The sequence below is a fragment of the Girardinichthys multiradiatus genome, chromosome Y (genome assembly GCF_021462225.1).
Source record: "Girardinichthys multiradiatus isolate DD_20200921_A chromosome Y, DD_fGirMul_XY1, whole genome shotgun sequence".
NCBI lineage: Eukaryota > Metazoa > Chordata > Actinopteri > Cyprinodontiformes > Goodeidae > Girardinichthys > Girardinichthys multiradiatus.
The window spans coordinates 3,651,763-3,663,915 of NC_061818.1; the positions used below are offsets into that span (position 1 = coordinate 3,651,763).

The 12,153-nt window shown below is 38.5% G+C and overlaps 1 protein-coding gene across 2 annotated transcripts; it reads right to left on the reverse strand.

The window, feature by feature from the left end:
* Positions 1–883: 883 nt before the first annotated feature.
* Positions 884–10,506, reverse strand: LOC124864568 (homeobox protein Hox-B9a-like). 2 transcript variants are annotated; one of them, XM_047359397.1, is made up of 2 exons: positions 9,896–10,506; positions 884–4,090 (listed from the first exon to the last, which is right to left on the reverse strand). In XM_047359397.1, exons 1-2 carry the CDS (start codon positions 10,422–10,424, stop codon positions 3,855–3,857), a joined length of 765 nt encoding a protein of 254 aa, XP_047215353.1. In that variant the 5' UTR covers positions 10,425–10,506; the 3' UTR covers positions 884–3,854. The 2 variants fall into 2 exon arrangements, with proteins under 2 accessions (XP_047215353.1, XP_047215352.1); XM_047359396.1 differs by having other exon boundaries at positions 9,848–10,506.
* Positions 10,507–12,153: the final 1,647 nt, after the last annotated feature.

Below are 12,153 nucleotides of genomic sequence, written 5' to 3' on the forward strand. Positions count from 1 at the left end.
GACACATTCAACCAAAGAGGCATATTCACCACCACATGTTGAGTTTTTCATAATGTGACATTTGGGGCTTCAAAGTTTTGCAGTTGTTAGCAATTTTGCTTTGCAGCAAGAAGGTCCTGGGTTCAAATATCAGACAAGGGTCTTTCTGCATTGAGTTTTCATGTTATCTGCTTTCCTACAGGGGTAGCCTCCAAGTACACTGGTGTCTTCTCAAAGTCTAGTGAATGTCTATATTGCTGTTTGTCATAGTTTGGCCCTATGATAGACTTGTAACCAATCATGGTGTACCCTTCCTCTCAGCCAATTAAAAGCAAAATACATTTTAACTACACTTGTGAAAAAAGGGAAAATTTAAAAAGGACAGAATAAATTATACCCTTGAAATGTTAATCATACTCTGTGTGTATCAGCCTTGGCCTCTGTAAAGACAAAAAATGGAATGACAATTCCAAGCTCCTAATGGATGCATGTAGAGTGAATACTTTCATCATCTGTTTGTGTGTTTCTGCATCTGTGTATGTATGTGTGTGTGTGTGTGAGGAAATTATGATTTCTTTTGGTGTTGCAGCCAGACTGACGCCCTTTTCCTTTAAGCCCCAGTGTACAGCGACAGAGACACAACTGAGTAGACATATTTGAACCACATGCTTTGCTCATCCAACTGTTTTTCAATGTCTCATACAGTTCTGTGTGTATCGTTTTTCAAGGTGAATAAATTAGATAGGTTGACAGAACTGTTCCCATTGCTGTCTCATCCTCAAGTTTTATACTCAAATATAAAATTTTAAATGTAAATTTATTGTTTCTTGTCACTATATTTCCCTTTAAAAACCCACAAAATATGAAAAATGATAACGGGAAGCAGAAACCAAAACAAATCATATTGACATAAGGTCTTCAATTTAATATGAATCTAGCATGAGCAGTGCCATTGCACAAAGTATAAGAGACAACACAGAAAAAAGAGGAGAGGAAAAAATACAAAAAGAAAATGGAAAAATTTAACTAAAGTAGAAGGTTGCAAGCTCATTAAAAAATTGTTTTATTTCATTTTCATCAGATCTTGTTGTCTCGTTTTTTTCAATACACAAACAATGAGGAACTAATTACTGATACCATTAAACAAATCAGACATACAAAATTCATTGGACTGACATCAAACTAAATAATTCAGACAGGACAACAACATGGAAAACAGTCCCTAAAAATCATAGCAGACACAAGAAAAATCATCTATAGTACAGTCGGATACTATGTTTCAAAAAGACAAAACCATATTCTTCATAGTTAACCTATCCCAACAGGAAAGACAATGTTCTTTGTGCTTTGTGTACAATAAATTAGAAATGTCTCATGTTACAAACGTTGTATCAATTTTTTAAATATATTTTCAGCAAGCAACAGCTCTAGATAGATTTAACACACTATTTAATACAGCAACAAAACCACGTGTTCAAAATGACACGTGGTTTGAGGCATGCACAAACCATGTAAACGTTTTCTCTCACAAATGGAGGGTTTGATGCTGCTTATTGCAAAAATTGTAGCTCTTCTCTGGATAAGACCATGCTAGTTGACCAGGTTGCACTTACTCACACTTATCCACTCACCAACACTCCCTTGCACTAACCCAAACTCACCTGTGCTCACCTACATTCACACACTCACACAAGATTCTTCTGAATATAAACTACCTGATGCCAAAGTCCACAGTTCACATAACACCACAGTAACGAAAGGGCTGCTCAGCAAACCCACCACGTGTTTGAACTCCCAGATTCAAAATGTTCAGGTGAAATCCTTAAAAGATAATGGACAGAGCTATTAGACATCAAAACAACAGTAAAAACAAACAGGAAACCCGTGACGGCTGGGGGGGGGAGGGGGGTGCGCAGTAGAGATTGGGGATTACAACCCAGAAATAAACTCTACTTCCTGCTGCTGAGATTTTTAAGTGTGGTCGGTCTGATCGAAAGTCCTTTATTCGCTTTTTTTCCTTCCACAAAAGCCTCCTGAATTTATTGTTTTGTAAATAAATGACTGTTTTTTTTTTTGCTTCTCCTGTCTTCTTATTTTCTGATTATTCCGTTGATATCCATCAGACATACACTTTTAGCTGCCAGGGGTGTGGCTTAGATTGGATTGGATGAAGAATGCCACACAAAAAGCGCAAGGAGCTGAGTCCAGTGGAGAAATTAGACCAGAATAAAGTCACATATAAGCAAAACATTTAAGATTATACATACACACTCTTCTCACCATTTGCCATTGAAAAACATGAATTTAGGCCTACACAAAAAAATTACCCCAAATAAACCCAAAATGAAATACGAATGCTGAAAAATGTAGTCAAACACATTTCATGAGTGAACCGATGTCATAATTACTTTTTATTCTGTATTTTATGTTTACTGTGTATATGCTTTTTTCCTGCGAATTTTGATGGGGCAGTGCCCTAGCGCCCCGTATTAACAAGCCACCACCACAGGAAACCATTCAGGCTCGATACAGTAGCATGTTCAGGAGTTAAATATCTGTAAATGATAACAAACTACAAGCAGAATCATTCCAGGAGTTGAGAGCCCTTTTATAGTAGACTTTCTGAAATAGCAAAAAAAAAAAAAACTTGCATAGCAGACACTAAATATTTTGTATGAAGAAAAACAGAGATAATATCCTCCAAAATGTAACCCAAAAACACAGTGAGTAGAACCTGGACTGTGGTAATTTGTTGTTGTTTTCCCTCTGCATGCCAAAGATCCATGCGCACTGGAGATGCTGCTTGAGACAAAGCAAGCGTTTTTTTTAGGAAGCAATCAAACCTGCAAATGCCCATGAATACAAAATATTGAAACTGAAAGAACTTTCAGTAAACTGAAAGAACTTTCAGTTTACTGCCACTGTACATACAGTTTCATGACCTCTATGTGCTTCTGTTGGCAGCATGGACAAAAAATAAGGAAATGAAGTGCTCAAGAGAAAAAAAAAGAGAAAAAAAAAAAGCTTCTGTCTTTCAATTAGCAATCCGCTTCTGTGTTTTATTTAATTATTAGAATGGTTTTGCTACCTGTTCTCCCTTTCATACTGACTTCTAGCTTCAAATACTTATCTCATTTACTAACTGAATAATAAAGTCTGCTTTTTGTATGAAGTGCAGTTCATTTAAAGCAGAAAATACCCACAAGGAACTGCTGCATTTCTGTAAGACCATCCTCATTCATTAACATAAACTTAAATGATTTTAAAGTTGCAGCCTTCTTAAATACTATCTTATTTTTAAGACTTTACTTTCACTACTATACCATTTCCATCACGTTTTATGGATATGTTCTGTTTCCGGGGTGTATGTGTTTCAGGGAGTGAATGTTGATCCTCCATCAGAGGTTGTGGTTCTTTGGGCTCCAGTCAACTTGTTGGGTTGTCCAAGGCCAAGCTACTGAACTTCACTCATTCCTTGATGCCGTAAGTCTTTGCATGTGTTTAGGATAGTAATTTGCACTCAGTTCATGAATGTAATAAAAAGCTCTGTATGAATCTTTGACTGTATGTTTCATATTTTGAATACAGTATCAAAGCCTTGTTGGATTATTTGAGTAAACTGGCCAATGGTAATGAAACCTGGTGTGCATGTGCGTTTGGCCATGGTGTTCTGGTGCTTCAAACAAGGTGCTTTATGATAGATTGACTTTGTGGTAAGCTATGACTCTCTCCCTCCCTCCCTGTCTCTCTCTGTGTGTGTATGTGTGTGTGTGTGTGTGTGTGTGTGTGTGTGTGTGTGTGTGTGTGTGTGTGTGAGAGAGAGAGAGAGAGAGAGAGTGAGTGAGTGAGCATGTGAAGGGTCCTTTTGAGCCCCATTACTCTTTCGACTGGTCCTTGCTTTGTTTCTTCATTTTCATTCTCCGGTTCTGGAACCAAATCTTAACCTGCCTCTCTGTCAGATTCAGTGCGCGTGCCACCTCATGCCGCCGGTCCCTCGTGAGATACATGTTGAATAAAAATTCCTTTTCAAGCTCTAGGGTCTGGTATTTAGTGTATGGGCATCTCTTCTTCCTGGAGGAGCGTGCATGAAGCCAGTTGGCAGAAGGATCATCTGTAGGAACACAAGGAGAACATAATGTGACAATCTAAACATTTGGCTTTAAATTTTGTGTGTGTGTGTGTGTGTGTGTGTGTGTGTGTGCGCGTGTGTGTGTGTGTGTGTGTGTGGTGGGGGGTTAACATGTTAGATAAGCGGGAGATTGCAGTCTGACTTCAAGACAGATTCATTTATTTTAACTGATCAAATTATTTTCTATGTTGCAAGCAAAAGATGAAGCCTAGAAAAAAAGCTGTGATGTCCCCTTATTACACAACTATATGACATGGTCATAGTTTTTTAATGGTCTTCATGGAAGCCAGGTGTTTAAACATTCTAAGAGAATATTTTGATATCCAATACGTTAAAATGTTGCAGAGTAGATGGAAAACATTGTGGCTTAATAGATCAAAAGATTTTATGACTAAGATATCAATTCAAAATTGAGCAGATTATTTCCCTTGATGATAGCAAGCACACACACACAGACAAGTACACACACACACTTACACACACGGGGAATATGATATACAGCTTTGTAATGCTTTCATTATCATTCCTTCTCTTTTGAGACCATGATGATCATGGTGTGGATGTCACTGCATTACTTCAAATTGTTCCTTTAGGAAGCAGAAAAACGTCTTTCCATGAGGATTTTTGAATGTATAATATCAATGTATTGCATTTCATTAACTGGTAAATGTTCCACACGTTTGCCTTTGTAGGACTTAACAGAAACCTCTGCAAACAGCAGTTACCTGCCAATTACTAGACAAGAATATTTTCTTATTGGTTTTGCATTATTTCACAGTTAACGTGAAAAAATAAAGGTGACATTTGCCTTTTATGTAATTTAGCCCCATTGAATCCTCTTTGAACTGAACAAGATCTGAAGCTCCAAAATACATAGAAAACAAAAGTGAATGTAAATCATTTGTGGCCTTGTGGTAACTTGGATTTGAAATACTAAATCACATTGTGTGCTGCATAATTAGGGCCCTTTGAATTTGATATTCCTATTTTTGAAAGGGGGTAAAAACAATACTTACTTTTTTTTCTCAACATTCTTTTTACTTACCATGTGGCCTCCCTCGTTTACCAGGCTGCCCAGCACACCCCACTCATCCACCCCTCCACCCCCACCCACGGTATTTTTATTGCTTTCAGACAGATGCAATTAGTGAAGACTTCTTTTTCACACATTGGCCTTCTTCTGGGCTTGAAGCTATCTGTTCTTCTCTGCTATAAACATCTCACATGTTTTAGAAAATATAACTCAATTATTTAAACCCCTAAGATGATCTAGGGATGCATAGCTATGTGGGTAATTGTACATATAGATACATTGTAAAAAGTCTGTTTTTAATTACAGCATTATTGTCTTACAGCATCACAAAAATACATTGGGCATCTGATCTTATCAACAACAGTCATAACAATTCTTTCTTTTTGTTTTCATAGTTTTGAGTAAAGAATCATCCTTGAGAAGGTGAAGCTTTGTGTGAGGCAGCACACATTTTACAGAAAATTATTTGTTTATGAAGAATCTGAAATTCAACTCCAATATGTGACGGGACAATTCTTATAGATTTAAGGTTATAGGTTACTCCAACTACAGGCAATGGTGTTGCAAACAGCAACACCATTGCCTGTAGTTGGAGTAACCTATACTGAAATGCTAGGTTAATATTCCTATCACTAGAACTTACTTTGCTTATTAACAATTGTAGTTTAATCTCAGTTTTGACTTGATGTGTACTCATTTTTAACCCATTAAGATGTTTTAAAGTTTTCCTTATAAGACTTTCAATGTCCTTTTCAAATTTATATAGATGCCAATGACTGAAAAACTACAAGTAATAGGCTCAACACATTGAAACCATAGTATAAAAACTTGAGATGTGTTGAGCATGGACTGGGAGGCCAACATAAAACATGGGATGCTGTGGCATCAATTCCATGTGGATCTGAATGATAGGTCCTCTATTCTCTTTTCTTCCCATGAGCAACAGCTTTCATCAATGAATGTGTCCTCAATACCCTCTGGAATCAATTTGCTCCAGCATAGCCAGTGTCCAACATGGCCAGCAAGTAAAAGATCGATTACATTTCAGAGCAAAATATAATGTCTGCAAAAGAGACAAATGTGTGTATGTGTATTGGTGAAGTGCTTCTAGCAAACTGCAAAGTGGGTGCTTTGCATGCCTTTGGTGTATTATCACCATGAGACTCATTCATTACTAGTGGAGCAAGGTCATGACCATGGCTGTCACCAAAGATGACAGATGGGGGTGGAGGAGAGTGAAAGGTATGCGTATATGAGTCTGACAGTGTGCGTGTTTGGGGGTGCTTAAGTTGTATCCAAACCATTCAAATTATGTATCAGCCAGGTAATGTGTGGTTTGTGCTCATGGAAAGAAAGATGGATACTCATGTACAACTGAGCTCTGTGGGTAATAATACTGCTACATGATTGTTGACATGTGTGTGTCATTGACAAGGTAAGCATGTGAAGTGTGGACAACTCCATAAATACATAGAAATGGAAAACAAGATGGCCAAAAACCTGTTACTCAGCCTATTGTCTCTTACCTTTGCATTTTCACTCTGATAGTTCCAGAAATTAACCTCTCATTTATCCCAAAGGCACAGTATTACAGCTCCTTGTCGTATTTTTTGTTCCTCACCCGTCCCCATTCCCCATCCCTTTAAACCCTAACACTCATCCTTCCCATCCACCCAGAGTAACACGTCGATTAAAGGGGTTGTTCATCCATCTTTAACGTTATTCACTTTGGAGGCAATAACTTTGTGAGTCTATCCACCAGCAGCACAAGGACTGAAGTGTGATTTTGCCGTTTATTCTGGATGACTGCCCAGCCCCTATAATGCACAGAAAATTCTGTGGCTGTAAGGAAACTTAACTTAACATGTTGTTTTGAAAGGTAGGGTTTCGACTTTTTTTAATAAATAGGGTTGGGAACTGAGCTCTGAACCCTTCTGCTGTCAACATATATCATGCATATAATATTTCCTTTCTTTTTCTTACTGAAAAGGGAATAAGACATGCATTCAAAGAGTCCAGTTTGAAAGTTTACTATGTCTGTACCACTGCCTTGTCCAGACTCTTGCCTTCAAATTAGACATTGTGGCCTAGGAATCTGGCCTTCGTCTGATGAAATCAAAAATTGTGGAAACACAGAGTATTTTGCCATTGCTTTTGAGAGAAAAAAACATGAAGACTCTATGACGTTCCAAAGACTAAATGTCCATGAAAATGACATTTTTTATTGCTATTTAAAGTTGTTCAAATCATATGTTTATTTTGCCTAGATATATATTTTAAAATTCTGTCTTTTTTAGCCTATTGATTCCATCAAAATTTGCCTAAACATTAAAACCCAGGCTTAGGTAGCCTATTTGATCAAGGTGTTCTATCAGGAATGAAAGACATGAGGCAACCTTCTGTCACTGGGAAAACATATTTCTGACATCATTAGAAACCACATCATGTTATTTTCCTAATTTTAACTCGTAAGTTATGTTTTTGATACTAATCCTGTAGTTTTAACTCTATACCAAGAAATGTCATAACAAAATCAGGGAACAGTTTAAAGCCACACAGAATAAAAACAACCAACCAAAATGGCTTTAATGTTTGCATGCCCTGCAGCTTTTCACCTCCCTCCCTTCAACAAAAAAAAACAAAAAACTGCATGTTGATAATGTATGCATGTTGATTATTCAGCGTGAAATATTTTGCATTCTCTGTCAGCATCTAATATTACTGGACCTGTTTTCTGTGAGGGGGCAAGGTACTAAACAAACAACAGCATATGATGCTAAAATATCAGCTACATACTGTAGCAATATCTGGCCCAGAGATGACAGACTGTGTCATTCTGGTCATATAGTTAAAGTTTGTTGTTTTATAAAAAAAAAAAAACAAACTATTTTATCATCTACACTCAGAAAATTATGTATTTAATAATACATTTCAACAGAAATGAATGAAACCGAAGAGTTATGTGTCTTTAAAATAAGGCTCTCACTGCTTGAAACATTTATTGAAACACAAATCTAGTAAAGAACAGAAGATTAAAAAAATGCTTATTCTGTAAAAGAGCAGACAGATACTTCTTCCTTTGGCATTGTAGACAGATAAACCTTCTCAATCAGCAGTTCGGTCTGGGACACTGTCGGTGAAAAGTCAAATAATTCAGAATGGAGGCTGAGAGGGCTCACTGCATTGATGTATTGCGCGCTAACGTGCTGTAATAGTGGCCATGCATTGATAAAATATGCGCTGTACAGTTTTATTTCTGCTTCTGAAAAAGCCTCTGTTGAATGCGCAGCAGATGGATGTTCTTGCTCCTCGGCCGATGGATCAGGTGGGATTAGAGAAGGAAACAGGCAGTTCACTAAGCGCTCCGTTTGGCCCAAAATACGTCATCCCATACCCCCCAAGTTAATTGAAATCAGGATGTCTTGGATTTATTTATTTTTTTTTTTTACTCAACTTACACCAATAGTGGACGGTGATTACAGAACTGTGTTTTGCGGCTGTTAGTGAATGTGCAGATCCGGATCATATTATTACAGGTCAGACGCCAAAGAACTATATTAAGTGTGATTCAAGACAAGCCAATTATTATTTTTATTCTCCTTTAGCTATCATAATAATTTGCGATCAAATGTAAACACACAAATTAATGCCTGAGCTATTAATTTACTTTATCATTTGCCTTTTCCAGTAGACTGCCATGTAATATCAGGATATTATAGCGGCTCCATTGGGGGCCAGAAATATTCTATGCCCGTTCCAGGGTCGACCAGGGTTTGTTACATCACATGTTAAGGAAACCACAGAGTGGCAATTCAGAAATGAACCGTCTGACGATTATCTTGCCCAAATATAAAATCTAAAACCATGGACAGATATTGACAGCAGAACAATGTTTGCACAAAAAAAAAAAAAAAAAAAAATCAAATTTTGAAAGCAGCACGAAATTCTATGCCACGCAGCAATTTTATGACCAGTGAAAGGTTGATGAATTTGGATACTATTTTTCCTATATCTGCACCTGCTTTTTCGTTCTTGGTTTGTGAACTGCAGATGCTATAAAGTTGTACATATAGAACAGGCCGTTTTAGCGCGACTGTATTAAGGGGTGAATAACAGATCGGGCAAAACAGAGAGCACTGGCTTCGACATGCAAACACGAATTCTGATTGTAACCAGGTTTATAAGAACTCAATCAGTCTGCATTACCAGCAGTCTAGCTGTGTTTGCAATACTTAAAATGTCTACAGAATCCTACACTAGTTCCCTGTATATTCTGCTGGATTAAAAGAATGTTATATTATATTCTAGTCTGTTTTTTAGGGATCACGGAGACAAAATAATGCACAAATATTACATTTTGTACGTTTGGAAGCGGGAATATCAATTGTTGTGAAAATATTCTTTTCATAAGTTTTCAGAAGAAATAAAATATTTATCTTCAATAAACGCATCAACAATTAATGTAATTTTGCAGGATACATGGACATATAACAGGAGGCTTACTGTATTCAGAGGAATACCCCCAACTATTTTGAATACTGTAAATCACGTTTATATGCGTCCATGTTATGTGCTGTGAGGGCAGAGGGTGGGAGCGCTGTAGATTTGCGGCTCTTTGTTCTTGTTTTATGGCAGCATTAAAACATTTACTGTCTCCCAGGCAGTCATCCCTCTCCCGCGCATCATTCCCTGCTTTCATAACTTACTTTGATCCGCGCCGTCCTTGTTCTTACTCCCTTCACTAACATTCTTACTTTCTTCAACTCCTGGTCTCGGGATGGAATTCGGAAGGTGGTTTAGTTCGCGGCCCGCCGTGGAAATCGATTCCAGGATATACGTGTTGGTCTCGTGTTGTCCGCTGATTTTCACGGGAGGCTCCCCGTCTTGATGGCCAATCTGGGGCTCCAGTTTGACCTGGCCAGTTTGGCTCTGGCCCGGGAAAGACTCGGCGTCCCGTGAAGCGCAGTCCAGCCATGAGCGGATGTACCGTGTCTCTGCGGCGGCCACTTGCTGGCCCGGGATGTGGGGATGGTAGACTGCGGGGAGACCACTAGCTCCGTGGTGCGGCCAGGGTGATGAGAAAACCGGAGGTTTGGGCTGGAAGCTGCAGGACGGATATGACTCGGAATGAACGTGCTCGGAATGCGTGGCTCCATCGTTCGGAACTGAGGTAGAACCGGAATACTGGACACTGGAGAAGCGAGCCGCGCCTGAGAGTTCATCGCTATCGTGACTTATGATGGAGTCCACGTAATAGTTGCTCAAAGTTCCAGAAATTGACATTCTTGGACATTATCTAGAATACGCGGCAAGTTTACTTCAAGTGGAACAAAAGCAGAGACATTAGGATATTTTTGCCTATCTCTTTTTTCCTACTCCGTTCAGCAGATTACTTCCAAGGCTCTCTTTCTCTTTCTTTCTTTCTCTCTCTGTATCAGCCCCTCCCCCCCCCCCCTCCCCCCCCGTTCCTCCCCTCCTCTGCTCAGTGTAGCGAAACAAAGTGCCATTGCCTAACCGTCGTAAATGTTCGCGGCGGTGTGTCGGCTCTGTGGCTGATTCGCCGGACTTTTACATTGAGCCTGAAAAAGCGCCGTCGTAGCGAAAAGTCCCCCCCCACACACACACACATACACAAGTCCCCCCCCCCCAACACACACACACACAGACAAAAAGAGAGCGAGCATCCTCTTTCATTGTTCTCTATCGTGTTTCTGTATTATACCGTTGTTTACAGGCGAAATGAGATAAAAAAAAAGTTTATCCTTATTTGGGTGCTCAACCTAATTAAATATATTTTGATATTTTATATTCAGCCAAGCCTCAATCTGTGCAAACTGCATGCAAAGCAAAGATGATGGCTGAAACGCAGATTGTTTTGTAGTCTTTGATCTGAATTTAAATTAACGAAAAGAAAATAGACGTGCCTCCATTTCAGAATGAATCTAAATACTAAAAAATGCCATCGGAGCATGTGTATTATCTAGGCCTACTTGTCTCCTTAGCTCGCAGTTTTTCTAGTAGCTCTAGAGTTGCCTGACACTATTTTATGGACATATTAACAGTAATTTTCTTAACGATCGCCATTAAACCAGGACCTGCGTGGCAATGCCTCTTGTCTTTAAAGCGCAAACTACTTCAGCTACTTTTTGGGACCCATTTAAAACCCCAGTAAAAATCTTCAAGGCGGTTGTTTCAGCTTTATACGCCCTGTACATAGTTAGTGGCCGTGCGCAAGTACCGCTTTCAACCTCGAGGCAGCGGTACCGGAGATCATCGGGTTCTGACATTCTGTGATGTGATCCACATGACTGCAGGGGTTGAGAGAAAACTACATTTGACGTCACCAGTATTGTAAGTCTAAGCGCATGCTTGTGATTATAACGAAAGGTTGGTATTGGACTCCAATTCCGACAACTAAATATCATCTGCGCGTTAGCTTTGTTATACAAAGTTACACGTGCACCACATGCACACTTAGTTACATAAAGATGAATAGAAGGTCATTGCTGATTAAGTTTAATGCTAGGGCGCTTATATCCACTGGAAGAAACAATATCTTGGACTGTAAATAGTCGTATTATCTTGTAATTTCATTTCAGTCTGACTTTATGATCGGACTGGAATAACATGGACTATTTTAAATGAATACAGAGAAGATTTATTTAATCGGAAAAAAAATGGGTTTGTGCATTGCCTTGAAAATGCATTGGAATTGGAATATAATAAAACCTGAACTAAACTGGACTGGACTGAACTGAATTCAATTAAATGTATGTATCTGTTTTGACATTTGGGGAGGCTGAAACAGAACCACAAATGTTTAATTTCTTACATTTACTTATATTTTTTTCCAAGCACCTTTTTTTGTGACCAAATCAGAAGCATGCTGGGAAGTTTTAATTTTCTTTTGAACGTGAAGCTTTTTGCTCATTCAGACAATGTTCTATTCAAATCTGCACAAATTAAATAAATAGACAGAACTGAATTTATTTTATATTTTTAGTGAGGTACA